Source organism: Aythya fuligula, chromosome 15, assembly GCF_009819795.1.
Source record: "Aythya fuligula isolate bAytFul2 chromosome 15, bAytFul2.pri, whole genome shotgun sequence".
NCBI classification, from domain to species: domain Eukaryota; kingdom Metazoa; phylum Chordata; class Aves; order Anseriformes; family Anatidae; genus Aythya; species Aythya fuligula.
This window is the reverse complement of record NC_045573.1, coordinates 9,499,222-9,526,789: the sequence shown is the minus strand read 5'-3', so window position 1 is coordinate 9,526,789 and position 27,568 is coordinate 9,499,222. Positions and strand designations below refer to the sequence as shown.

Below are 27,568 nucleotides of genomic sequence, written 5' to 3'. Positions count from 1 at the left end.
CTCCGGAGCCCTCCGGGGAGCCGCAGAGCCAGCCGCCCGCCGCCATGGCGCCCGGGGCGGGCAGAGCCTTTCCTCACACAGCCGGGCCCCCGTCCCGCACCCGAGGGGCCCCGACCCGTCCCGGCTGGGGACGCCGAGCAAAGTCCGGAGGGCTGCGGGCCCGCCGGGCCGGCAGAGGGCGGCACCGACCGCAGCTTGGCCCCGCTGCCGGTGCCGGCCTTTCCGGCGGCGCTGAGGCAGGGCGGCGGCAGCGCCATGCGGGGCTGGGTGGCGGCGCTGGGCTGCGCGCTGTGCTGCGCCCTGGTGCGGGGCTCCGAGGACATCGTGGTGGGCTGCGGAGGCTTCGTCAAGTCCGACGTGGAGATCAACTACTCCCTCATCGAGGTGGGCGCCGCCGGCCCTCTTCCCCCCGGCCCCTCGGCAGGCCGGCCTGCGGGGTTAGCGGCTGGGCGAGGCTTTGCCCCCGTGCCCTGAGTGCGCCCCGAGCTGGCAGGTGCTCTGGGGGGTTGCTGTGTGAAGTGGGGTTCCTGGAGTGTTCCTCGGGCTCTCCTGAGGCCAGGTCTCTGCTGGTTTTCCCTTGGCAGAGCGTAGCCTTCTTGCAGTAAACCTCTCCCCTGACACCTCTGTTACCCGAGGGGATCGTGCAGCCCCTAACGTGTACAAACACTTGAGTAGAGAGCACCTGATTCCACCCCCGTTCACACTTTTCTCCTTTTTTTGTTTGTTTCTTATAGATTAAGTTGTATACAAAGCATGGTACTCTGAAATACCAAACAGATTGTGCTCCAAACAATGGGTATTTCATGATTCCCCTCTATGATAAGGTAAGGAACTGACACGGCGCTGCTGCTTCTCCCCTGCACTGGGGGCACAAGCTGCTTCCACGTTCACATCTGCAGGCAGATGAAATGTCTGAACAGTACACATAACAAATAAAATAACAATAAAGCTTTCCAGAGTTTCTTTTTGCAATGCAGCTATTCTGTTTCTCTGTGGTCAGTGTTATCAAGAGAAAAGCCAGTTAACTTTAGCTGCAGCATTGTGTTTGTGCTATTTTATTTGTGTCACTGCAGCATTAGGAGCCATAGTTACTGACGACAACTGTGATGTGCTAGCAGTTGTACAAAGAATGAATAAAAAGTACAGGTTCTTGCAATCTGAATAGAGATAAAGCTTTAAGTCATCTACCGATGGAAATGAAAATAAATAATCTGTATAAAAATGTGTGTTGATATGTCTGAGTTGAAAATATCTTGAATAAGTAATTGCAGATATTAGAGTTTTCTTAAATATGAAAAATGGTATAAGCTCAGAATGTAGCAGAAGTTTGATGTCTGTTTTGGCTGGAAAAATGTTGACATTCAAATTTTTACAAGCTCTTCTCAGGTGGTCAAAGTGTTTTGCTCTTAAAGAACCAGTTAACTTATGGTTCAGAAATAAATTAATTTCCAAATCTGAGGACTTCAGACTTTTTTTTTTTTTTAACCTTGGTGGGTTTGTTCTTTGGTCTTTGAGCCTTTTAATGGATGAACTTCAGCACATATGTGGTGCCTTCAGATTTAAAGAGGATCTCTGTCTAATGGCCTTTTGGTGCAGAAATATTAATAGGTTTGGAATTTTGTTATCTCATGTTTGGGCAGAACGATTGAATAGGATCACCTAGTAGAAACACTAGAGGCAGATTTAGAGCACATCTATTGGGACAGGTGAGAGATTTGAACACCTTCTAACACTGAGCTGCTTGTCCATGAGCCAGGTTGGTGTGGAAGTGGTATAAACGTGATGCTGCTTAATTCTTACTCTTAGCTGTCTGGACACAAGCCCAGAATCCTGGTTTGTCTGGGTAGATACTGCTGCTGCTTTGAACACTAGGTAGAATAAGAAGGGAATGGGACACTTGAGTCTTGTGTTACTCTCTGCAGCATGCTGCTTGTATTCTGACTTTTTTTTTTTCCATTCTTCAGCTAAACTGAATTCAGATCATTGAAGACTGTTATTGTTTTTTTAAAAAAAAATATTTTTATTTTTTATTTTACTTTTAGGGGGATTTCATTCTTAAAATTGAGCCTCCCCTAGGGTGGAGTTTTGGTAAGTGCTCATATCTCTTCTTCTGATAGGACAGTGTATTTGCAATGTGGGACTTCAATTATCACTAGCTTGCATTTGGCAGGGAAAATCCACTGCTGTTCAAAAGACATAAGCCCTACTGCATGGTTTTAATAACTAAAATGTACTTACTGTACAGGAGAAAAGTAAAGCTGTAAGGTAGACGCTGACAAAGCAGCCCATGAATTGATACAAATGAATGTGTATTTTTTATAAAAACGTATATAATAGGAGGGGGAAGGATTTTCAACATTAGGATTTGTGGGTGGTTAACTTGGATAAGACAAGGCTTCTAGGGCATAAATAGTGCACTTGAGCTAGTGCATTTCTGTGAGAGTTTTGTAAAGCTAAAGTAGAGTTGTGCTGTTATTCCTCTGTCACTAACTACCATGTTTTCTTGTTCTTCCCCTCTAGAACCAACCAGTGTAGATATCCATGTAGATGGCATTAATGACATTTGCACAAAGGGAGGCGATATTAACTTTGTATTTACGGGATTTTCTGTGAATGGAAAGGTTAGAATTTTTTATATTTATTTATTCCATCCCATGTTAATTGTACCTTCATAAAAATGTCCTAATTCACCTCTGCACGTTACTTTTATCCACTTGTACACTGGTTTCTCTTCATTTTGACAGGTCCTCAGCAAAGGTCAGGCTTTAGGTCCTGCTGGAGTCCAGGTTGTACTGAGAAATGCTGGCAGTGATGTAAACATACAAGCAACTGTTACCCAGCCTGGAGGAAAGTGAGTGTGGGAATAGGCATGGGCATACCTCATGTGTTCATTTACATGAAACTCTTTCAATTCTGCCATATTGGTTGGGATTATAGAAGTTCTGAAATACATTTTGTAATGCGTGGAGACTATGAATTGCTTTTTGTAAGCAAATGTTAATGACTGTTTCTTAAGCAATAGTCATTAAGCAATCCTTTTCTTGCTTTACAGGTTTGCTTTCTTTAAAGTGCTTCCTGGTGAATATGAAATCTTTGCATCTCATCCCACCTGGATGTTGAAAGAGGTTAGAGCCTACAAAAGTTCTGTTCTGCATGCTTAGGGAGAGTGCATTGGCTAGACCTTACCTTGATCAGCTAGCATGAACAAGGGTTTGTGTGAGTGGATGAGGTTAATGCGGTTTTCCTTAAGTTTAATGAGGCAGGCAAGAAACTGTCTTGTGCAGGCCTAGTTTGGAGATAATGGAGCCAGCTGGGGAAAGACTGTCAGATGAGCTCTTGTTTTAGGACTTCTAATGCTATGCATTTTGCAGGAACCTGGAGAACATAGCAGATGCTTTAAACCTTTCCTCTCAGACTGCTTACTTTCTAACGAGCTTTGAAATCCTGACCAATTCCTAAACCAGTGAAACAGTAAAAACGCTATTTTACAGTAGTATCTTTGCCTTAGCATCTTTCTGTTCTGAAGAGCATTTGGGCTCTCTTTGAGAACTGCTGCTCTGGCTTCTGTTTCTGATGTTGATTATTCAGCCTCTGATTGTAATTTAGTGCTGTAAATGAGATTTAATGTCTACTTCTGATGCAAATGTATGTGTTTCTGTGTTCAGGCAAACACGGTGGTACGGGTAATGAGTTCTAATGCTTATGCTGCTAGCCCTCTGATTGTTGCTGGCTACAACGTTTCTGGGTCAGTAAGGAGTGATGGAGAACCGATGAAAGGAGTCATGTTTCTTCTATTCTCTTCTTCAGTCACCAAAGAGGTAATGGTGTCTCAGAACTTTTCCCAACACTCAAGTTGTTCAGGGGCATAGAAAACTAAAACTTGAGGTGAAGCAGGCAACAAGTGCAAAATGTAAAATGGTTCACTGCATGTTTTTGCTCTTTACGTTCCTTGTGAGTCAGCAGGTTTAAGGATTACAGTTTTAAGACAATATTTTTCCATTTACACCTTTTTGCATGTTAAATGTTGGTTAGTAACAATGTTCCCTTGTTAGTATGACAGTCCTCCATTGTGTAATATCAGCTTCTGTAAAAATAGTGCAAAAAAATCTCAAGACAGTGCCAGACAAACCCTAAGTTTCACTAGATAGTAGCTGTAATTTGTCTTTAACATAAAGCCTTAATTGCTTTGTGCCCTTTTTACATGAAATCAAAGTTCAGCAGCTTCTGTTGCCACCTTAAAAATGTGTTATTTATATAACGAGCATGGAACTTCCATTTGTGTACTGTGATTTGGTATGTAGAGTAGAGCTCTGTTCTGTAACGTTAACTTCATCCTCAGAGCTAAAGACAGTTTATGTTAAGATATGCAATGCAGTTCTGTCTGTCATCTAAAGGATGTTTAATTTTTCAGTTTTCTGTCCTTGTTAACATAAAGTCTGTTATTGGTTATTTTATTTTTTTTTTACCTGTATAAGAATTGTAAACCATGCTATCAAACTTTGCGTCTAAATTGTTTTTTGTACTTCTCATTCATCATGGTATAGTATTTTGAATCATCCAGCATCCCCCCAAATTGTTTTCCACGTTCATCCACGAGAAAAAAAATAATTAATGCATTTATTGACACAGGATGTTGTGGGCTGCAATATTTCTCCTGTGGATGGATTCCAGTCAAGAGATGAGTCTCTAACCTATTTGTGCAATGTTGTATCAAAAGAAGATGGATCTTTCAGCTTTCTTTCCCTACCAAGTGGGAAATACACTGTGGTAAGTAGCTAGCAAGTTTGTTTCTTGTTTATCCATTGAGATACTAACTTTTGCTCTCTAAGCAAGGTTGTGCATAATTTTGCAGCTGTTAAAGACAAAGCCAGTTGAAATATTTTGAGATGGGTGAAAAAAATGGAGGAGACTCCAACATAAAGCATTTGACAGTGAAGTGAGTTGCTGTAGTAGGACTCTGGTGTGATTTCTGAGGAAGTATTTGTTTACAGATCTCCTGAATACATTGGCCAGTCACAGAACCACTTCTAGAGGCTGATGGGAAGCTGAAAGTTTCAATGGGCTGCAGCCACCTCAAACCCCTGAAGTTCTCTTTATACTATTTTTTCTTTTTATACCATTCTCTTTGTTATGCCCAGGCAGTGTTGGAGCATGGATGTCTTTGCACTGCCTAGAATGACGGTCTTGCAGTCTCAAACTGCATGATCTAGAAGTGGGATCCAAACTTCTCTTATTCCCTTAATCCTTTAGTGATCATATATTCTCTTATGTAAACTCTCTGTATTGAATACCATTGCTCTATTCTCATTAGAAGGTTACTTTTCTGTTTCTTCATATTATCTCATATGGTTTCTATCAAACGTTCTTGAAAATCCTGCTTTTATTTGTGTCGCCATCAATCTGAGTTATTTTTCCAGGAAGTTTGCAGCCCATTTGGCCATTTGTGGAAGTGTCTTAGTGAAAAAGACCTGAAAAATGGTAAAGGAAAATACTTCTGATGTCACAGCTTCTTAGGAATCAAAGTGATGTGTTCTCCTTTCAGATACCATTCTACAGGGGAGAGAGAATTACCTTTGATGTTGCACCATCAAGGTTGGACTTCTTTGTAGAACATGACAGTTTACAAATTGAGGTAAGGCATGTAGAGAAATCATCTTGTTTGTACCAATTCCTGTGGAAGTATAACTGATCTTGCAGAAGGCAGTTGTGCTGTGGAAAATTGTCTTTGTAAGAAGCTTAAAGAGATTTGTTACATGTACCTTCTTGCCTAGCAGGTAGATGACAATATCTATTCTGTATTTCTATACTTCAGTCCGTTTTACCAGTAAGAAACAAAATAAGGAGAAGCTGTCCCTTTCACTTTCATGTCTGTGTGGCAAACAGGCAGTAATCCTTTGGGTTGATTAAGTTTACTCATTCGCAGTGTCAAATCTCTTGAGAAGGGCCTGTAAATAAAACTCTGATTTGCAGAGTTTCTTGAGTAATGGTCTTATGATGTACGGTGAGAGTCTTCTCAAGTGTGCTAATGCAGGTAACTTAAGAATTGGTTCCTGTACTTCTTAGCAGGACAATATGCCTTGAGCTTGATGCATACTTTATTGTGATTATCCTGTTGAATTTTCTTCCTAAATCTGGAAGTAAATTTACTGCATGTGTATGGGACAAAAACCAATATGTATTGATTGCTGTAGATGTGTGAATGCTTTTACTGGGAGAAGATTAATGATAACTTTATTTTTCCATTTCAGCCTATTTTCCATGTGATGGGTTTCTCTGTCACGGGCAGGGTATTGAATGGTCCCGAAGGAGAAGGAGTTGCTGATGCCACTGTGACCCTAAACAATCAGATTAAAGGTATGCAATGGTCTTGGTCTGTGTTGCTACAGGTAAATCTTTGATAATCTCAAGTACAGGAGCAGGGTATGCGATGGAATTGGACCTTCAGGATAATACACTACTATTTTTTTGTAATTTATTTGCAATATTACACTGATTTGCATACAGTTGAGTAATTCTTCATTTTCTGGCTTAGATGAGAGTATTAGCTGCTCATTTGTTTTGCAGTAGAAAAATTATTATAATTCCCTTCAAACATATGCCAAACTAGAAATGTTGCTTTATAATACAGAATTGAAGGTTGATCTAATAAGGAACATAATACTGTTTCTTTGTTGTGCAATGTAAATTAAAATAGCCTAAAGCAGTACATACCGTCTGGCTCTTTAGATACATGAAGATAGACACTGGAAAAAATGTTCTGCTTTTTAACTCTTCACTTTATTTATTCCAGTAAAAACAAAAGCCGATGGATCTTTCCGCCTTGAGAACATAACAACAGGTACATACACAATTCATGCCAGGAAAGAGCATCTCTTCTTTGATACTATTACAGTGAAGATCGCACCAAATACCCCTCAGCTGGCAAACATCATTGCAACAGGGTAAGTACCAGTGTTGTTAGCCAATTAGAAAAAAAAAATGTGTTAAATGATCACTTACAGTTTTTATCAGTGACTAAATACAGTGCGCTGTAAGGCCGTGCAGTGTTGGGAGATACAGTGTGAGCTGAGAAAGGCAAAAAGGGCATAGTTTCTGTGCCCAAGAGCTTCTCTTGAGGAGGAAGTAATGGCAACCTTCAAGAGAAGTGATAACTAGGAATTTCCTGAGACAAATCACAACTAGCTTGTGCAGAATCTGTTAGCCAATTTAAAAAAAATTGTGCTAAATGATCAATTACAGTTTTTATCAGTGACTAAATATAGTGCATTATTTAAGGTGAGAAGTGAAACTTAACAGCTTGTAATCTGTAAACTTTTCTTATATTTTCACAGGTATAGTGTGGTAGGGTTTTGTTCCAGTGCATTATATATCAGATTTGCGATATTTGACACAAAACATATCAAACCAGTTAAAATCTTGAGGAAACTTTAAAACAAGTATTTTCTGAGTTTTGTCAAACCAGTATATCTCTGACTGGAATTTTTTTACAGATTCAGTGTGTGTGGCCGGATCTCAGTAACTCGTTTACCTGACACAGTCAAACAGATGAATAAATATAAGGTAACCATGATGCCTCTAGACAAGGACAAAGGATCATTGGTTACAACAGAAACAGACCCTCATGGAGCATTTTGTTTTAAGGCAAAATCGGGTATATACAACATTCAGGTAAGAGTTAACTTCCATTTCTTCCTTGTAGGACTGCCGAGAGATTTTAGAAAATTTAAAACATTTGATTTTTAAAAATTGAGAAGTTGAATGTAGATTTTCATGACCCTCTTCTCCTGTTTGTACTATATAAACAATGATGGTTACTTTTTTTTCTTTATAAGCTGAAATTCTCATGCTCCTTCACACTTGTTAAAAGGTGTTCAGGCCATTGAGATTGAAGGGTTTTATCTCTCTCTCCTCTATTTGTAATGTCCCTTAGTTCACTTACTATCTTCATATATTTTCCTGTGAATGACACATGTAATGTGTAGCTTTTTCAGGTGTCTCAGTGGTTCTGGAGCTAACAGGTCATAGCAGAACCTGTAGCACAAACACTAAAAATTGTGTTGAATCCCCCCCTTGTGGGGGAAAATTGCAGGCTGGGAGATAAGGAAGTGCAGGGTTATAAGGCCTCTGGCTGTCCTTACAGATAATGAAACAGCCCAATGTGGAAGCAGGAGTAGATAGATCTCAAAGTGGAAACTCGCTCAGACTTTTGAAACCATGATATTTGGAGAATTTTTAGCTCAGGCCTTTTGCAGTTGTTTGGAGGATTTTTAGTGAAGAATTTTGAACATTATATTTGAGAGGCTGGTTTTGCTTTGCCTGAGACTTACAGTAAATATCCATTTTCTAATTTCTGGTGAGTTAAAGTCAGGAGAGTGGGTGAATTTGGACTGGTATTTAAAAGCTGGAGATGTGTTGATGTCCTGTACTCCACAGGTAATTATTCCAGAAGCTGAGACCAGAGCAGGATTGGCTTTGAAACCCAAAGTGTTCCCTGTTACTGTTACAGACAGACCAGTCATGGATGTGACTTTCTCTCAGTTTTTGGCATCAGTCTCTGGGAAGATCTCTTGTTTAGGTAAGCCAGTTTGGAAAGTCAAGTGGAAAAGAGAATGGAGAACTTCAGCACTGTGTGTATGAACACAGTTTTGATCAAGCCACTTGCTGTGGTCAGCCCCATCAACAGTTAAGTAAATTAATTTCCAGCGCATAAATGAAATGGTTATTTTTTTCAAGAGACCTTACAGCCTAGTTAGCACCTTAATGAAGTTTGGAGTGAAGTTACCTACCTATTTTTAATACTTGCTAGGAATAAGTTCTGACCTGTTTATTTTCAAATACACTTAAGTTGTGGGAGCAAACAATCCTGGCTGATGGTTGGGACATTTTACAACAATGTCAGAAATACTGAAAAAAACGTTAAAAAAATAAAATACAGTGCATGTATAAACCTGTAGGATAGAAGCTCAGGCTGTTGCCAGAAGCGTGCAGTCTATTCTCTTTCTCAGTGTTTTCACTTAATTTTAGTCAAAGGTTTCTATCTTCTGCTGTCCTTGAGTACCCACTAATTTTAGCAGGTGATTATTAGAGTTTGAGTTTTGTCATTTTTGCTCCTTACATTTTCTCTCTGATTCATCTCATGTGTTTTCTGGACCCCTGTAGTCTCTGCAGTATAAGGTGGACCCCAGGAATTCAGTGTTGACCTCTGGAAGTTTCTTGTCCTTAGATACAAGAATATGATTAAGCTTAAACTTACAAGTGCAACAAAACATTAGTAAACAGATGCTTAGGAAATCAGATTAATTGTTTTAATTGGAAATATTCTCTACTAGAAAAGAGCAGTTGGTTTAATCTTAGTACACGAGAAGCTTCCTTGGAGTTGGGGTTTTGGGAGAAAGCTGACAAGACAGTATGCAGCCTCATTTTCTTCTTTCTTTTCTGCACAGATGCTTGCGGTGATTTGATGGTGACGTTACAGTCTGTGAGCCGCCAGGGTGAAAAACGTAACCTTCAGCTCTCTGGAAATACGGACTCAGTGGCCTTCACATTTGAAAACGTGCCACCTGGCAAATACAAAAGTAGGAATATGGGGATTTGCTGGAAGTGTTAACTTATTAGCTAAATTAGTGACTTAGTCTGTATTAATTCTTTTATCATGGATACTGTTCATGTTCTATGTGACATGCCCAATGTGGAACTAGTTCTCAAATTTAAGATCTGGGAAAATGCTATACACCAGTGTATCGGGCTTTCTTCATCTTGTCTGCTTAACCACTTTTTCAGTGTCCAGGTAACTGATTCCGTATGTTTTAGGATACACTTGCATGGTGTCAAGTTAAAGGCCTTTGTCGTGAACTGATTTGTCCCAAACCTGAGAGCAGAAGAACATCACAGGTCTTCTGTTTCCACAGTAACTAGCCTCTCCAAAGAGCAAAAAGTGTTTTTGCCAGCCTGTCTTGGCCTACTATGAAAAGAAATTCTTTTCCTAGGAAAGGTGTAGAAGGGCTACATATATATTGCTCTTTTTATATGAGTCAGAACATCATTTCAGCATGTGAAATTGGAGTTAGGTTCTGCTGTCCTCTAGATATCTTTGACTACCACAGTGGTAGCGCAGAATGCAGAATTTTGTAGGGATACCAGACTTCATTATTCCTTATTAGAATAGCTTTTACATTAATGAGATATGCTGGATTCCTGGTGATACAGCAGTGCTGTGAGCCAGGTGTGTTGCTACAGTTCTTTTCTGTGCTTATGTTTATTGTACATGTATACCTGGCTTTGAAGATTATTGTCAGGGGAAGTTAGTGTGGTACAGGCTTTTAACACCACAAAATCTGTCTTTATTCACACAGTTTTACATTACTAAAACCTTTTTGTGATGTGTGTTCTAGTAAGCATTGTACATGAAGACTGGTGCTGGAAGAATAAATCTTTGGAGCTGGAAGTTATGGAGGAGGATGTTTCAGGTGTAGAATTCAGACAGACTGGATATATGCTGAGATGTTCCCTTTCTCATGCGATTACACTGGTACGTAGGTAAACAAACATCCTCAATTCTCTTTTTAATGAACTTGTGTAGGTAGCTTGTGTTATTCTTGAAATCAAGGCTCTCTCTTTAGGGTGTCTTGCAGCACAGGAGCACTGATGCTTAAAACACTTTTAAGTTTGTCCCTTAGATTTAGTAAAATGGCTTTCTGTTGTTGTTAATTGCTATAAAACAGAAGAATTAATGTACGTTTAGGCAAACACTATTCTCATTTTGATGCTTGGTAGTTACTAATAGTGAATTGTGTTGCGGCTTCACAGGAATTTTACCAGGACGGAAATGGACCGGAGAATGTTGGTGTTTATAACCTGTCTAAAGGAGTTAATAGATTCTGTCTTTCAAAGCCAGGTAACAGCTCTAAAATGTTAGTTGAAAAAAGAAAAAGAACCAGTCAACTAATACTACTGGGAATTAAAAATAATCTGTTGTGGATTCTGAGGTTTCTGAGAGGCATTATTACATCTGAATATAAATTCTCTGTTCTAATATTTTAATATTTTCTTACTGTTTAGTCACTTACCTAGGTTCAGTTTCAGGAGCAAAATATTTTTTTGACTAGGTGAAGGGTGTTAACCTTGGACTAATCAAGAGGATGTTAAAATAATCTTGTTCATATGGATTCTGTGACTGGAATGTGACTGATAAATAGATGGGTCATTTCAATACAGGATTCTTGAAGGTTAGCTGTTAAAGGTACCAGAAGTTTATCTATAAAAACAATTTAAAAAAAAAAGAGAATGTTTTAAAATTAGTTCTTTTTTTCACTTTTAATGTCTCAGAGCTAATTCCTTGTTAATGTCCATTAACAAAACAGTTTAGAAATGAATTTGGTTTTGATTCAGTTTTCATCTTTGCACAGTTCATCCTTAGAGTCAGTGGCCTCATTCACAGTACAGTAACACAGTTTCAACTGTAGTTCTGTAATCAAAGGAAATCAGCTTTGAGACCAGCTATAATAGATTACTTCTGACCTTGTTTAGTGTGTTCTACTTGTAATTATGTTTTTATGTGCCACTCTGCTGTGATACTAATTGTGTTTTGTATCAGTGTATACGAGAAACTCTGTGCAGCTTCCAGTAGTGATCTGTGACTGAAGAGAGGTGAATTAATTTACAATCAAGTTTAGTTATTGTTTCTATACCTCAGGTCTCATGTGCTCTTGAGAATTCAGCCAACACAGCAAGCTTGATTTTTATTTTTTTTTTTGCCAGTGGATTATTCCTTTACTTAATGTTTACAGGTGTCTATGAAGTAACCCCGCGTTCCTGCCACCAATTTGAACATGAATATTACACTTACGACACGTAAGAGCAAAATCTATTTTTAAACTTACACCTATCAGTATCCTTTCACAAAGCTTCCTTCTGCTGCAGCTGCTTTCTTTGATTAATTCAGGATCTGTTGCTATAGCTGGTTCTAACCAACAGAGGGAAGCTTTAGCAAAGTGTATGAGATGTGTCCTCTTGCCCTTTAAAAAAGAAAAATGTGACCAAGGATAGGCTTTAAAGATGCTTTTGCTACTTCAAATTGATGTTTCTGTCTGCTCTGTGGCTGTGTTTAATGCTTTTTTGCTTTGTAACAAAGCAGAGAAATTTCAGTGGAAACTGTTGATGATTTGTGAGGGTTGAAATGCAAGATAGGGTATTAAGTTTACTAGGAGGTTCATACTACTTGTGTGTCCCTGCCATAACTGCCTGTGGTGATTTGATTCTGCTCACCCCAGTTTTGCAGGCTGAGTGAGTACTCATTCTAATCACGAGTGGGCAGTGCTGAACTTTCAAAGTCAGCTATGTTTGATTAGTTTTTTTCTAGTTAAGGTTTGGCAAAGTGCTTGACAGTTGTTTGCTTCCAAAAAGAGGGTTTCTGCTACCTGACTACTACTTATTCATTAACATGGCAGAAAACAAATTCAGCATTAAAATCTGATTCATTTCTGCTTGGTGAATTAAAAGTACTTCAGAAAGAGACATACTAAACATTAGAGACAGGAAAAACTGAGTAGATGAATTGGAACAGGAACCCTTTTTGGCAGCAAAGTACCATTAGACTTGGGTGTCATGGTGAGCCATGTCCAATATTGGTAACTCGTGAGTGTCCCTCTGCTGTGTGTAAAGAGATCATACATATGAAATCAATCAAATCAACATCAGCTTGAGAGGAAGTGCGAGGCACAAAGCAAGGGAGTTATTTGGCCAATGTCATGTAGTAGTTTGGGTTTCGCAGCTGGAAAATGTGCTCTTTTCAATATGCTATCATGTTAGCACTACAACTTTGCTATCTAATTTGTATGTCATGGTTTATAAAGCACTATAAACTTGGGAATGGGAACACAAACTCAGCTAAATAAGATTTGGTTATTTTCTTTAGGAGGGAGACCTTGAGTTCATCTCTTTGTTAATTTGATTTACAGGTCCTCTCCTAGTATACTGACGCTCACTGCTGTTCGACACCATGTCCTTGGCTCGATTGTAACAGATAAACTGATGGATGTGACTATTACCATTAAGTAAGAACAAAGAAATCTTGGGGCTGTAAAAAAAAAAGGGAAGAAAGATGTTTCTCTCATGAAGTTTTATTCTGATTTTAATACCACAGTGGCTGCTTTCTAAGGGAATGGCATCCTACTCTAGACTGCAGGAGGTTTTTATGCTAAGCTGTGCTTTGGCTTCTTTGTAGATGGATAAATAATTCTGAGCCCTCATTTTGAATGCTGTTACTTGATTTCAATATAACTCTTTTCTACTTGTGTGTCATGATAAAAAGGAATGATTTTCTGAGTGATTACATATTTTAATGATCTAAAATTTCAGAATTCAGAGAATACTGTTGTAGCTTGCTCTGAGCTCTTTAGCACTGGGATTGTTTTTTTTGTTACCTCAGAAGGAGAATCTGCTTCTTTTGAGCATTGTTACTGGTGTGAAGAGGGCTATAAGAGGAAAACCGTGCAGAGTGATTACACACTAATGTGCCAGTTTATGTTTAGCTGAACAGACAGCTCACTGGGGAGTGCTGATTTGTGAACAGCTTTAATAGTATGAGGTGCCAGCTCTGCCTGAAAGTGGCTGATAATGATGAGTGCTTTAATGCTTTCCTGATGTCCACTTGTTCTAGACTAGGGGCTCTCAGACTTTGAGTGTATGAAGCATCTTTGTGGAGAAACAAATTTCCTGCAGAGCTCTTCCTTGAGTCCCTGAGTTTAATGAATCTACAACTGCAACTACTGGGCAACAACAGCAGCCGGAAAAGAAACAGCGAGACAGTAGAGAGACATTAGGATTTCAAAACCAATTTAGCATAGAAGCAAATACTGTACCAGCATTCCAGGCTGAGTTTTTTGTTGTTGTTGATTTTTGAGACTATTGGCAAGTGTTCTGGAGGCAGCTCAGTTGCCACAGACTGTCTCTGTTCAAGCCTGCATGAAGCTTTTCAGACAAAATCCAATTTGTTGACTGTCAACATAAAGGAAACAGCTCTGGATTTAAAAGCAAAATGCTTGTTTTTTAAAGTCTGTGCTTGTGTACAAGATTCAGAACAGAGACATGTTAACTTTAAGTTATCCAAAAATCAAAGCTAATTCTTAGCAGTTTTGTAACATGAATTGTTATGTTTCAAAAATGAGACTGGAGTAGTGTATAAGCAATATCATGAGACTGTGTCTGTACAGATTTTTAATAGGTTTTAAGGCAAAAATTTTTTAGTAAGTTTCTGGATTGTCTCTGGACTGCAGAGAAAGTTTAAAGGCTTGATGAAACATAGTATGAAAGAGCAATAGTATGTTTATCTTTTAAAAAAAACAAACACACACAAAAAAACAACTCTGTCTATATAGAGATAGATGAGGACTGAAGCAGGAGACAGAACTATCCTGATAATCTAAAGTGGTTGTAGGAAAAATAATGGTGATCATTTCAGTTCATTCCTTTTTAGAGGATTTTGCAGTGTTCTGCGTCATTTTTTCAGTCTGTTGTAGACAGGACAGGAGATAAGATACAAAGGATGGTTGGAGACTAGAAGAAATTGGTGGGAAAGAGAGGATGTAAGATCAGGGAAGGTGAAACGAGATCTATTGTTCTGAGCTGATTTAGGGAAGGTAGCTAAACTTACCTAGCAATCTGTTCAGTAGATGGTGACAGGACAGCTGGATGGTTCAAAGGTGTAGGGCCAATAGGTCACAACTTGGCACTTTTCCTGGGAATTGCCAGCTATTGGAAGCATCTGTTTGTGACAGATTATTTTCTTCTTGTATACTCTAAACCTGAGAGGTGGGTTCTGAGGGAAAGTTTATAGTACTGAAAAAAAAGGAGATACAAGTCTTCTTGTTTATTTTGTATAACGTTCTTTCTGTATCAAGCGTGTTCGCTGTTTTGAAATGTAGGCCTTTCTCTTTTAGATTATGGCTTTGTTAAAGGTACTCTTGTAAACCGTTGCTTTGGCTTAAGAATTTACCACCCGTGTGGTCTTATCACTGCTTCCAGGGGGCTTATTGTCCCTGCAACAGAGCTGCCATGTGCTACTTGGTGCAAAATCAAGACTACGTAAAAAAAAAAAGTAAAACTAACCAATCAAAAAGGAACCCTCAGCTAAGATGCAAAGTGGTTGAGACAATTGTGGCTTTTTTTTTTTTTTTTTTTTTTTTTTTAAATGTTTGCTCTGTATTTGGATGTTTGAAGACAGTAGGACCCTAACTTCTTGAATGGTTATAGCATGATGAGGCAGAATTTGTGAGTGTTGTGAATAGGTCCTTTCCTGCAAGACCTAGTGGGTTACCAGTGGTCCCTGTGAACAAGCCTTTCAAGTAGTAACTGATGGATGGTGTTATGGGCATAGAAGTTTTACCTATGCTTGGAATAAACAGAAAAATTAAAAAGGAATAGATTTAAAAGAAAAATTCTGGGATTTGCTGTGGTATAAAGGTTGTAATTGATACAACAAGCTCTCTTCCCTTTGTATGAAAGGAGCTTATTTTGTTTTCTCTTCCTTGTTTTCAGATCTTCTATTGACAGTGAACCTGACTTAGTTTTAGGGCCCTTGAAATCTGTACAGGAGTTACGCAGGGAGCAGCAGCTGGCAGAAATTGAGGCCCGCCGACAAGAGAGAGAAAAGAAGGGTCAAGAAGAGGAAGGAACAAAGCCACCAGTGCAAGAAATGGTGGAGGAACTCCAAGGACCATTCTTATATGAATTTTCTTACTGGGCAAGGTACTACCAAGCTCCAATGGACAGGGTATTTTCTTTGCTCTGTTGCCTGGCCTTTCCACAAAAAAGAATACTGATATATTCCACATAGGGAAGAGCTGCTCTGTGGATGCTTGTGTCTGTTCTGGTTGACTGCTAGCTAAATAGAAGCTAATACCACATAATATGAATATTGCATAGGTTATTGTTGATATTTTTCCCTTGGGGTATTCAGATGGGTTCTGAGGTCAATACGCAGTACTACATGAGAGATGCTGATTCTGTTTTCTCCTAATACTGTCTTATGTGTGCTCTGTAGGTCTGGAGAGAAAATTACTGTGACGCCGTCTTCAAAAGAGCTGCTTTTCTACCCACCTTATGTGGAAACGGTTGTTAGTGGAGGTAAATCTAAATCTAGTTTGAAAGAAATAGATTTTTAAGACAGAAATGCATCCCTACAGATCAACATATGAATAGCTCTTCAAAGGAAATACTAGGAAAGCAGTTTCAATTGCACCAGTTTCTTTGTAAGACAGTTTCACTCTATGGTATTTGGAATCATGGGGTTTTGGCAGAGGGTGCAAATACAGTTTTCATCAGTAAAATATGCTTTCAAGTGCTGACAGACCACCTGGCACAGGAGGAAGGACTAGATTTCTGTATATAACAGCAGATTCTCAGAACTACTCATATTACACTGATCTAGAAAAATGGTTGTGCAAAAGCATTGTTTATATTTAAAATATGATAGCCAGTTGAAGTTTCTGTCAAGTTTTCTTCTGTATTAAGTTACAATAATATAAACAATCACAAAAAAAATGTGAAAACTATCAACAGTCACCTATGCTACCTGTTGAGTCAGTGTCCATCTTGCTCTAAGGTTTCTAAATGAACATGCTTGGTTTGAAATGGCTAGAAAATTAGGTACCTCTCTTTACGTGCCTTTCTGTTGTGCACGTTCTAAATACATCAAGTAAACAAAACTAAATTAATGTATGTCATTAAACATAGCATACACTGACTTCAACTTGATCTCACAAAATTTTGTTACTGTTAGAATACTTTCCACGTGGCTGCAGTATATGGAACTTTATGAATCTGTGAAGTACTTAGCAAATCCAAAATGGTTGTGCTGGCCACATGCTTATAGCTTTGGTACTCAGTTACTGAAATTACTGAGCGTTCAGACTTTTTAACATATGTTAAGAGCCCATACAATTATGTGGATTGATGTTGTAGTCCAAGGCAAAAGAACTCATCTCTTTGGAAGTAGTTAAAGTCTTGCTGTAAGATGCAATGATGAGTGTATTCTTGACTTTCTTGTTTGTTTTAAATCCCCATTGCAATGACCAAGAGAGTTGTCCTGGAAAGCTGATAGAGATTCATGGAAAAGCAGGCTTATTTATGGAAGGGCGGATTCATCCTGAGTTGGAAGGCGTTGAGATTGTCATTGGTGAAAAGGGAGCAACGTCCCCTCTCATCACAGTTTTCACTGACGACAAAGGTGCTTACAGGTAATGAGCAGATTTATTTTGATCTTTTGGATTCTTGGCTTAAGTGCCATGGTGACTTGACAACACATGTAATATCCAAATGCTTCTTTTAAAATGAGCTCTTATTTCCTTATATTTGAAGTGTTGGGCCACTCCACAGTGACATGGAATATACAGTTACTGCTCAGAAAGAAGGCTTTGTTTTGACTGCAGTAGAAGGAACAGTTGGAGACTTCAAAGCTTTTGCCCTTGCTGGGGTGACGTTTGAGGTAATGCTCTAAACACTTTGGGTTCTGAATGAATAGTGTGTGCAGTTAGAGGTAGACAGGCAAAAAAATTAAACTGTGTGTTCCAGGCAAATGCAAATGGGTGTGGGATGTCGGGATCGTGTAATTTCATCATAGTGGAAACAAACCTCAGCAAAATGATATAATTGTGACTTGCCATACAGATGATATTTTGCGTGGTTTATAGAGTGAAAATAAGGGTCTGCAATTCAAAAGACTGGATTTACTTGCTTTGGCAGAGTTTGACCACCTTCTCTTAATTGCTTCTATTTCTCAGGTATAGACAGTCTGGTGAAACTAGTGCCTGGCTTTAGTTTCATGAATACTTTGTTCTGGCCCCCACCGTGTCCTGTGAGGTGACTGAGAATGACTTTTCTGGTGGCACATGATGTGTGTGTCTCTGACTGCCCAGATGTTGAGAGCACAAGACTAGCCCTGCAGTGTCACACTACAGATGCTGATAGTTCTCTTCTGCTCAAAACTGAGTGCTCAGAACCAGCATGACTAGGCTTTTTCCACGGGGCTTTCAAATTGAACCCCTCTTCATGAGGCAATCCTATCTTTCCTCATAACTGCTGCATTTTCAAAAACAGATCAAATCTGAGGATGATCAGGCTCTTGCTGGAGTTCTCTTGTCTCTTAGTGGAGGGATGTTCCGGTCCAACCTCCTTACACAGGATAATGGCATGTTGACTTTCTCCAATCTGGTAAGTTGAAATTGGTTCATCTCACAGTGGTTGTATATGTGATGCCGTGTAACTTTACCCTCTAAAATAGGGACGTTAGCAGTGGCGGGGGATGTATGGTCTCCGGTGAAATCATAACTCACTGTGAGAGGTGTAGGTCCCTCAGAGTGGACAGCACTTAAAATCTTAGAGTGGAAGATGTGAAATCTCACTTGGAAAATCTCCCCCATGGGCAACAGATGATGTTGATTGATCTCAGTTACAAACTTGGCAGTCTATAAACGTGAAACAGGCCAGTTGGTTGGTGATCATTGTAGTCTTTAGAGGAAAGAAATGTAATTAGATTATTGATCTGTACATCTGTGTAGACATGCATGAATAGTTTCCTTGCAAACATCCTTCTCTCCTGGTCACTTTCCTGTCCTTGTGGTCTTGTGATGAAGTATTAGCGTCATGGTTTCTTTTCCTTTTTCAGGCTTTTTCTCGTAGAGCTCCATTGGTTCATTTGCCAACGTGTTCCCTGTTTTGCAGTGCTCATATATTCCAACCAGTTTAGCTGATGGCTGGGAGAGAGAACTTTAGGGAGCTCTTGCAGAAACAATTGTTTGGAGCTGGTGAATTTTTGTGTCAGTATCAGTAAATTTGCTTCATTTATCTTTGCAGAGCCCAGGGCAGTATTATTTTAAACCCATGATGAAAGAGTTTCGCTTTGAACCATCATCACAAATGATTGAAGTGCAAGAAGGACAGAATCTTAAAATTCGGATAACTGGTTACAGAACAGCGTACAGGTCAGTAGAGCTGAAAATCTGTGCGAAATGCTGCATGTTGTGTAAGGATGCATTATGGAAAATATTTTTTCTCCTGAAAAAACACTGTTTTGAAGGTTTGGAGGGTACTTTTGAAGGCACAATATAAATTCATTATGTTGTTTATAAGTACTTTTTTTTTTTTTAAACATCTTCTCATGCATTAGAATATATAGCTAGGCCCAGATGATGTGGCTGTAAGCAAAAACACTGCTATGAAAGTACTGTGTCAGTGGCACTGGAAATGTCTTGTGCTTTGCCCAGTGGGAGAGGTGAGGTGTATTTTAGGGACTGTATACTAGTTCAGGCACCTGACTTCCTCCTTTTCCCTGCCCTCAGGGGTAAGTGATGCTGTTTTGGAGGGTTCTTGGAACTTGGATCCCTAAAGCTGTACTCTGAACTGCAGCTGATTTAAATGTTTTAAAGCAGTTTTTTATATATACATTACAAATTCCCCTTCTGCGTGCTATGCTAATTATATCAAGTACTTTTCCCATGAGTTATAACAATAGCACGTCTTAAAAACAAGCAGTAAACCAGCATTTGCACATCTGTAGCAATTGTTTCTCTTTCTCCCTCTAGCTGTTATGGCACAGTTTCTTCATTAAATGGAGAGCCTGAGCAGGGAGTTTCAGTAGAAGCTGTGGGGCAGGAAAAGTGTAGCATCTATGGAGAAGACACAATAACTGATGAAGAAGGCAAATTCAGGCTACGTGGCCTTCTGGTAAGGATTAGAATGCTCCTCAAACATTTACTTTTATGTTAGTGTGATAATGGAACAATATGATTTTTTTTATGAAAAAAAAAATAATTATGAATTAGCTACAGATTTCTGTTTTCCCATCACACTTGCTAGCTCAAATTCCCTTGAGTCTGTCTTTGTTAGGAGGCACTGTCATGTAGTGATCGTTCATTCTAGTAAAACAGAATGTTTTTCCTGTAGTGTCTGTCCATCTTTCTGCCAGCATATGCTGACAGCCTTCACATAAACACTGAACAGTTCCCACATTGTGACACAAGAATGTGTCTCACAGGTGTTCAAGTAAAAATATAGGTGGTATAACAGGGAATTCTCTTTTGTTCTCAAGTTTTTCTAGTGGAAGTACTGTGACAGTGTATTCTAGTGGTCTGTTGGGTTTTGCAGCATGGATGTGAAGTAGGCTGTTCTTCAGGAAACCCTGTATTTCTGGGACTGCTGTGTGGAGTAAGCAATTATGCTGAGGTAGAAAGGAGTATTTCATCTGGTTTTAATCCTGATTAATGTGTTTTCTTTCTAGCTAAAACTTCACAGCAGGTGACTTCTTTTAATAATGTAATAAACTAGAGAAAGCTCTGATAGTCCTGTTGTATTTACTGGAAGTAAACATCCTTAATGGTTTTAGTGGGCTAAATTATCTATTTAGGATAAGGAAAACTAATGGAATGTTAGAAAATTCAATTAATATCTTCTAAAATTAAAGTGCATGTTATTCAGCATTGAGACTTACTGTCTGAATGTTGCTTTTAGCCTGGTTGTGTGTATCATGTCCAACTCAAAGCTGAAGGCAATGATCATATTGAAAGAGCTTTACCACAGCACCGGGCAATTGAGGTAATTACTTTTTTTTTCTTTTTTTTTGTGTGGTATCACTTAAATATGAAATGCATCTGTCTAGGCATTACATCTCTTCTATCAGCAGTAATATATTTGAATGCATTCTGTTTCGACAAGTGGCTTTCAGCAAGTTAGCTCCATAAATACAGGTCTCCTATTGTGTGTCAGCATCATAACTTAAAATTGAAATAAAATAAAGCCCAAACAGTAAACAAGTGAAAAGGATTCTTTTACAGTCATAAAAAGTATACGTCAAGAAATGAGGGAATAAATATGCAGCATTATCTTCTAGCGTTCTTTATGATGTGGAACAGAGTATTAGTGATTTGAGATTGTCATAATTTGTCATATTATCCTATCCTCATATTCACTTATTGATTGATAAATATACCTTATTGTACTTTAGTTGGTACAAATCCTTCAGTCTTGATGTAGATGAAATTGTCATTCAGACTGGTAAATCTTTATAAAATATAATAATAACTTCAAATTCAAAACTGATGAAATCTTGTTAAATACTCCTCCATCCTTGCAGATTCAAATTAGCTGCTTCTCACTTATCTCTTGACATTCAGCAAAGGTTAATTAGCCTTCATTATTGTCTAGAACTTTTCAGTGGGAGATAGTCATTATTTGAGCTCAGATGCATGCCTGACCAGGATACCCTCCTTTGCAGCAAAACAGGGTGAATTCTTTCAAGTCCTTAGCGTCTTGCTAAGACTGTTTGCTGCTTGGGAAAGGGAAGGGAATGGCAACCCAAATTCCAGCAAATCACATGAAGCTTACATACTGCAAGTGAGAGCTGTGTGCAGCAGATTGTATCCTAACTGGGTGCCATTTTCTTCAGGATGGAAAAGCATTTGAAGGACACCAGCAGGAAAAAATACACTGCCCCAGTGGTGCCAGACTGTTTATATGATACCTGGCCTGACTGCAACCTACCTCTTACTGTAGTTATTATTAGACAAATGTTTTTTCATACTCTGATCAGAGCTGAGATTTACAAACACAAGTGTTACATATTTTAAACAATTTTGAAGGCAATGAAGTTACATATTTTTGCAGCAGGTTATATTGTGATATATTTATCATTTATCAACTGTGTACACATCCTAGCATAGTAATATGCATCTCAGCACAGAAATAAAATACTGCAACCAGTGTTCAGACTTCAAGCTGTTGTGTGGATGCAACTCAGCCTTTCACATTGATGCATGCTTTTGATACTTCCTCCATTTTTAGTTTAAATAAATTAATGCCATTAGCCCTGTGCTGTACAAGTCTGTAATTGTGAGCTACACTCTTTGGAGGAAAACTGCAATTGGAAAGACCTTAAGTTTCCATGTGGCTGTTAGAGAACAAAATCCGTATTTTTTTTTTAAATTGAGCAGTATTTGTGTTCTGTTCTTTGTCTGTCTGTAAATATGACTCTGTTGTCTGTTGCAGGTTGGGAACAGTGACATTGGTGATATTAATATTATAGCATTTCGGCAAATTAATCAATTTGATTTAAGTGGAAATGTAATCACATCTTCTGAATATCTGTCCACATTATGTGTAAGTTCAAACCTTCGATCTTTGTCAAGTGTATTTGCTTTTGGTTTCCCAATGTTCTTTTGTCGGATCACTGGAAATCATTCAGTAGCCAGAAGCACACATTTAATTCGAGTTACAACTAATTGTTTAATGAAGATGAATCTGAATTTCATATAGAATTCAGATTCCAGTGTTCCTCACTGCTTTGTTTTAGTGTCTCAAATATTTTATTGGAATATGTGCAAGAAGTATTTTGTCAGGTTGGCCTGCCCATTTCTTGGTCTGTTCCCCTGCTTTGAGATGGCCTGTCCATAGGGAGAGGAAGACACCAGAGGTGAAATGAGTGTTTTGCATCAGAGAACTTGCATTAGTTCCTGAAATACTTGGAATTTTTGACGTGCACGTCAGCTAGCAAGAAGATGCCATGTGAATGCAGCTATACCATAGGGTACATTAATATAAAAGTACAGTTATAGAAGAAAGTACAAACACAGTAAAGCTGAAATTTTCAAAATTCAAAAAACTGTACTGTAATCTGAAAAAAAATTGCTACATGCGTGTGATCCTTTGGCTTATGGTGTAACTGCTGGAAGTATCTGCAAGAGTTCTTATTGTGATAGGAGTTACCGTACAATTTTTCAAGTTTAAAAGCTCTTTCTTTGGAAATGTTGTCTACAAATACAAACACAATGCCTGGATTTCTTTTATATTAGTTCATTATGCATCTTACCTGACAAGATCTCATTGCTAAGCTTTTGGTTATTTTGGGAGCTGTCCAAAGCATCCAACACTCAGAGCAGGTGTGAAAGGAAAACAACTTACTTCAGCGGGGAGCACCTGAGCGTGCTTTCCATCTTTCTCAGGAAATTTAGGCCCTTTCAATTCTGCCTAAGCATATAGGAAATTGACATCAGGATATAAATATATGGAAGTTATTCAAGCCTGTACCTGTTTCATGTTAGGTTGGGCATTGCACTGGATGTAATGCAAGTGTGCATATCATAGCTCTTGCTTCCAGTGCAGAGATTTTTGTCTTTGAAAGATGTGCTCAAATTTGATGCAGACAGAAGTGAGAGGTTTTGTGATCTCAGTCTGGCCCCTTCTTGTTGTGTAACCTTGATGAAACAACTGGAAATATTCCAGTGAGCTGTGATTGGAGCCACAGCTATGGTAGCACTGTGCAGAATTTATGAGAATTTCAGTTGGGGTGTGTGCAAGGGAAGTCGAGTCTTTACAAAAATCTGATCCAGGGGGTTACAAATATCTGTATGGATGCCAGAAGGCTGCTGCAGAGTAGTCCACAAAACCCCAAAGTTTGCTTAATGTGTCCTCTGGAGGACACATGTTTTATAGCTAAAACATGGCTGTGTTATCAACACTTGGCCACAAATCCAAAACATAGCACCATACAAGCTGCTATAAAGAGAATTAACTCCATCCCAGCCAGACCCAGTATGCAATCTCATAAAAGGAGTTACTGCTGCCCCCCACCAGCCTTACTGAGTATGATGCAATCCTCTTTTAATTATGCTCATTTCTAAGCAAACTATTTGCTCAGTATTTCGGGCCTATTCTGTAGCTTGAGGGTGTCTAGTTTGTTAAATAAGTTCAGGGGAATTGAAACCAAGCAAAATGAGCCTAATAGAGTAATAAAAACAATCCCCAACTGCAAATTCCTATGAAAGTGTTTGGATTATTTAAAATAATTACTTAATTCTGTTTGATGCAAAGCATGGACTATTTCTAATACATCTAGATATGTGAAAATAGCAGATACCGGTTGTCCCTGCAGTTATTTTAGTGTGTTTCTGTTATTTCTCACATCGTAGGTTAGAACAAATCCAGGTGTTCTTGCTTGACACCTTTCTGTTTATAAAACCCATGATAAATTTTTAAGTGCTTTTATCCTGAAAGATACAGGCTATCTAAAATAGCTATTCTGGTGCAGACTCAGAAATATCTGTTTTGTGATTTCTTCTTTCCTTCACAGGTGAAGCTCTACAAAAGTGAAAACCTTGACAACCCAATTCATACAGTCAACTTAGGCCAATCACTCTTCTTCCATTTCCCACCACTGCTCCGAGATGGAGAGGTAAGAATATTGCTGAACAGTTAGCTTAGCTTGTTTTATTTATTTTTCTTCCGTGAGCATGCTGAAGTGTTATTTTTGGTATGCCTGCAGTACTGTATTCATGCTGGAGTAACCAGTGTCTCAGAAGATTTGAAGCTTATTACACTGAGTTTTGCCTTTGAATCTAATTTTGCCTCAGACTGCTGCAGGTGCTGTAGACTGAATTAATTTTATACCCACAGAATTATGTGGTGCTCCTGGATTCTACATTAACTAAATCACAGTATGACTACACCCTGCCTCAAGTTTCGTTCACTGCCATTGGATATCATAAGCACATTACGTTGGTCTTTAGTCCCACTGTAAGTACAAAATAGATAAACATTTATTTTGAGTGCTCACCTTGAGAGCAATTGACTGAGTAGTTTAGCTTGCATGTATCTTGTGGTCTTGGTTTAACTTGCTGTTAATGTAAATATAAGCAGTTTATGAGAGACATTAAAGGGACAGTAAATTTGGTTTTGGCCACATTTAAGGCATCAGGCAGTGATGTAATAGCATGATGTATTGTGGGAAGCACGTAGGGAGTTTGCAAAGGAGTTGTAGACGTTACAGTAACTAAAAGGATGTAGTAACTGGGGTCTGAAGGAGAAAGACAGGATCGTTGTAGGAATTCCTTGAAAGACTTCTCTGTAAAGGAAACAAGTGTCACCAGGCCCAAAAGAGAGTTTTCAGTTTTTGCAGGTGAAGCAGAAGGGTCTTCAAACTAATGTCAGGGGAAATCTCCTGTAAGAGAGAGAAATGTCTTTGTGCATTCCAGAGTTGAGCAGTGTGGTCAGTTTAGGGAAGTATTCATTCAGTAATATTTACCTATTTCTTTTCTACATCACTGCATGTTCAGTGAAATGTGGGGGCATGAACATGAAATGGCAGTTACGAATGAAGGATGCAGATGCGCCTGGAAGATTTTGTGCTAGTGTGGCTGCTGTAGTGTTATCATTGAGGTTGGTGAGATTTGGGTGGCATGTGACAGGTAAATCAAAGAACCACAGGTTAACTGTGGAGACTGACTGTTGGTGAATTAGCTTTAAAAAACAACAGACCCCAGGAAGGTAGCAGATGAACGGGTCTAATCAAGATAACAGATGAATGATCTGCTTTGAAATTAAAAGTAAAGTAAATCTTAGGGGTGCTTGGAAGGAAGTCAGATGGGAAGGGATGAATGTGTCACAGATTACTGTTTAAAAAATAAATAAAAAAAATCCGTGGTCTCCACTGTTTTCAGAGAAAGCTCCCAGAGCAAGATATTGCCCAAGGATCTTATATTGCATTGCCACTGACCCTGCTTCTGTTGTTGGCTGGGTACAATCATGATAAGGTAGGTCACATGTTTCTGTCTTTACTCAAATAATATTTTTGAGGAATATCCATGAATTCTTCGTGTACTGTGTTAAGGGAAGGTTGGTTGTGATGGATATTCAGAGATGGAGTTAGTGATCACCTTTTGTGACACATTTCAAGAAAAGACAGAGTGTAGCCAAGTTTTTGAGGAATTACCTTCCTTTAGAAAACCGTAGTGTAAAGTTTGAGTTCCTTCGCATTTTTGAGTTTCTCATTTGATGTTTCTTGGAAAAAGCAAACAAAACAAAACCAAAACAAAACACATAGACATGCTATTTATGCAATAGGTTCTATTTATTTGGGGATGCATGTGTCTGAATAACATTAAAATTCAGACCTTACACGTCACTGAAATCACAAGCTAATTCCCTTTTATTTTTTTTTTGTCCTAGCTTATTCCCTTATTGCTGCAACTGACGACACGGCTGCAAGGAGTACGTGCGCTTGGACAGACGGGTTCTGACACAGGTGGCCAAGAGGAAGCAAAAAGACAAACGAAAAAACAGAAGACAAGACGGACGTGAGGTGAAAGGGATGATTACATGAAGTGACGCTCCATCAAATTGGATCCTGGGGAAGCGAAGCCACTGAAATGCATTTTTTGATAAATTTGTGAACTTTGTATTTTTTTTTGTTGCTACCTGAGCACTATTTGTCACACTAGCTCCATTTTGGTTGTAAATTTTCTATGGAGTCTATAAGTTTCTTTATAAAGTAAGGAATGCCTCTGTTGTTACTGTGAGTATATCTCCCATACTTGAAGACGATCAGTGAATTCTTTTTCTCTTCAGTGGAATGAGTCATGCTGTTTCCATTAATGATTTGTAAAAGCAGTGGCTTTACACTTTTTACAAAAAAAAAAAAAACAAACAACAAAACTGCTTGAATTCTCTTTCGGTCTCTGTATTTTGGGAACATTTTCCCTTACCTTTCAAAATACCCACTTTGCTCTAGAGAAGCAGCACACAGGTATTTTACTAAATCAGTGGTACTTGAAACAACAAAGTTCTAGGGAACATGCATGAACTGATAAGTTACGTCCTTGGCACTTCCAGTTCATCAGCTTGAAGAGTCCGTTACTTGCATAGCTGTGATTTCAGTTCTTACCAGTGAATATGTTTTCTTTGGACAAATACATGATTTTAATCAATAAAGACAAATTGTTAATGTCAGGTAAGATTAGTTGTTAATGTCAGGTAAGTTCTGTTGATCCTACTGCAAAAGCAGTGTTTAAATTTCAAGTTCATGTGCAGTGCGATCTCTTTAGACCTCCAGCATTTCTGAAGTAGCTCAAGCTGGTTGTACTGTTCTTTCCAAAGTTGTACCATGCTGTCTGTGATACCCATTTATCTGTGTATCCGTCTAATCTCCTGCTCAGGCCATGAGCCTTTTTGCCAACTGCTGACGGAGTTTTTTTAAACTACTTGAAGAAATGTTAGCTTTTGGAAATCTCCAACATGTGCAGTTCCGATAATGTAGACTGTAATAAATAATAGCCTGTTTCTTAACAGGTTATCTTTTGATTCTTGTTTGAAACAGACAGACATACACAGTTTAAATGTTAATGGGGCTTTTTATTGACAAATAATATAAAGGTTAATAGAGCTTTTGAAAGATGCATATAAATGCCTACAACTATTGTGAAGACATTGGTACTGCCAGTAAGTGGCAATGTTTCTCTTCTATTGTACTTGACATAAAGTCCCTTTACATTTAAATATTAAAGCTTATAAACCCTACCTTAGACAACGGGATGCAAAATGCTTTTTGATATTTTTGTTGGTATTTTGCACTAGTTTGGACCTAAATAATTAAAACTTCAATTGGTAATCATTCTTCTTGAACTCATATCTGTACAACACAATCTGAGGGAACTTTTACCAAGATCATAATAAAAATGAAGGATGTCAAAAAAGCATGTATATATACAGTTTGAGATGAAGCTAATAAACTATCATGCTCTCAACTTAA

General features: G+C 38.6%; 1 protein-coding gene across 1 annotated transcript; it reads left to right on the top strand.

The window, feature by feature from the left end:
- The first annotated feature begins 241 nt into the window (after positions 1 to 241).
- LOC116495151 (nodal modulator 1) lies at positions 242 to 27,568 on the top strand. The gene is made up of 31 exons (XM_032197431.1): positions 242 to 384; positions 735 to 824; positions 2,043 to 2,088; positions 2,521 to 2,621; positions 2,745 to 2,851; positions 3,053 to 3,125; positions 3,666 to 3,818; positions 4,630 to 4,767; positions 5,543 to 5,632; positions 6,249 to 6,354; positions 6,791 to 6,941; positions 7,491 to 7,668; positions 8,434 to 8,575; positions 9,444 to 9,575; positions 10,392 to 10,528; positions 10,807 to 10,894; positions 11,787 to 11,850; positions 12,957 to 13,052; positions 15,535 to 15,744; positions 16,040 to 16,122; positions 17,075 to 17,234; positions 17,356 to 17,482; positions 18,094 to 18,207; positions 18,850 to 18,977; positions 19,578 to 19,719; positions 20,503 to 20,586; positions 22,036 to 22,146; positions 24,116 to 24,217; positions 24,439 to 24,558; positions 25,482 to 25,574; positions 25,990 to 27,568. The coding sequence occupies exons 1-31, from the start codon at positions 256 to 258 to the stop codon at positions 26,119 to 26,121; spliced, it is 3,627 nt and encodes a 1,208-aa protein (XP_032053322.1). The 5' UTR covers positions 242 to 255; the 3' UTR covers positions 26,122 to 27,568.

Coding starts and splice junctions, on each gene's coding strand:
- LOC116495151 (XM_032197431.1), top strand. CDS start 256: ATGCGGGGCTGGGTGGCGGCGCTGGGCTGCGCGCTGTGCTGCGCCCTG. Junction 2,089..2,520: donor TCCCCTAGGGTGGAGTTTTG/GTAAGTGCTCAT, acceptor CTTCCCCTCTAG/AACCAACCAGTGTAGATATC. Junction 24,218..24,438: donor CACTGCTCCGAGATGGAGAG/GTAAGAATATTG, acceptor TTATACCCACAG/AATTATGTGGTGCTCCTGGA.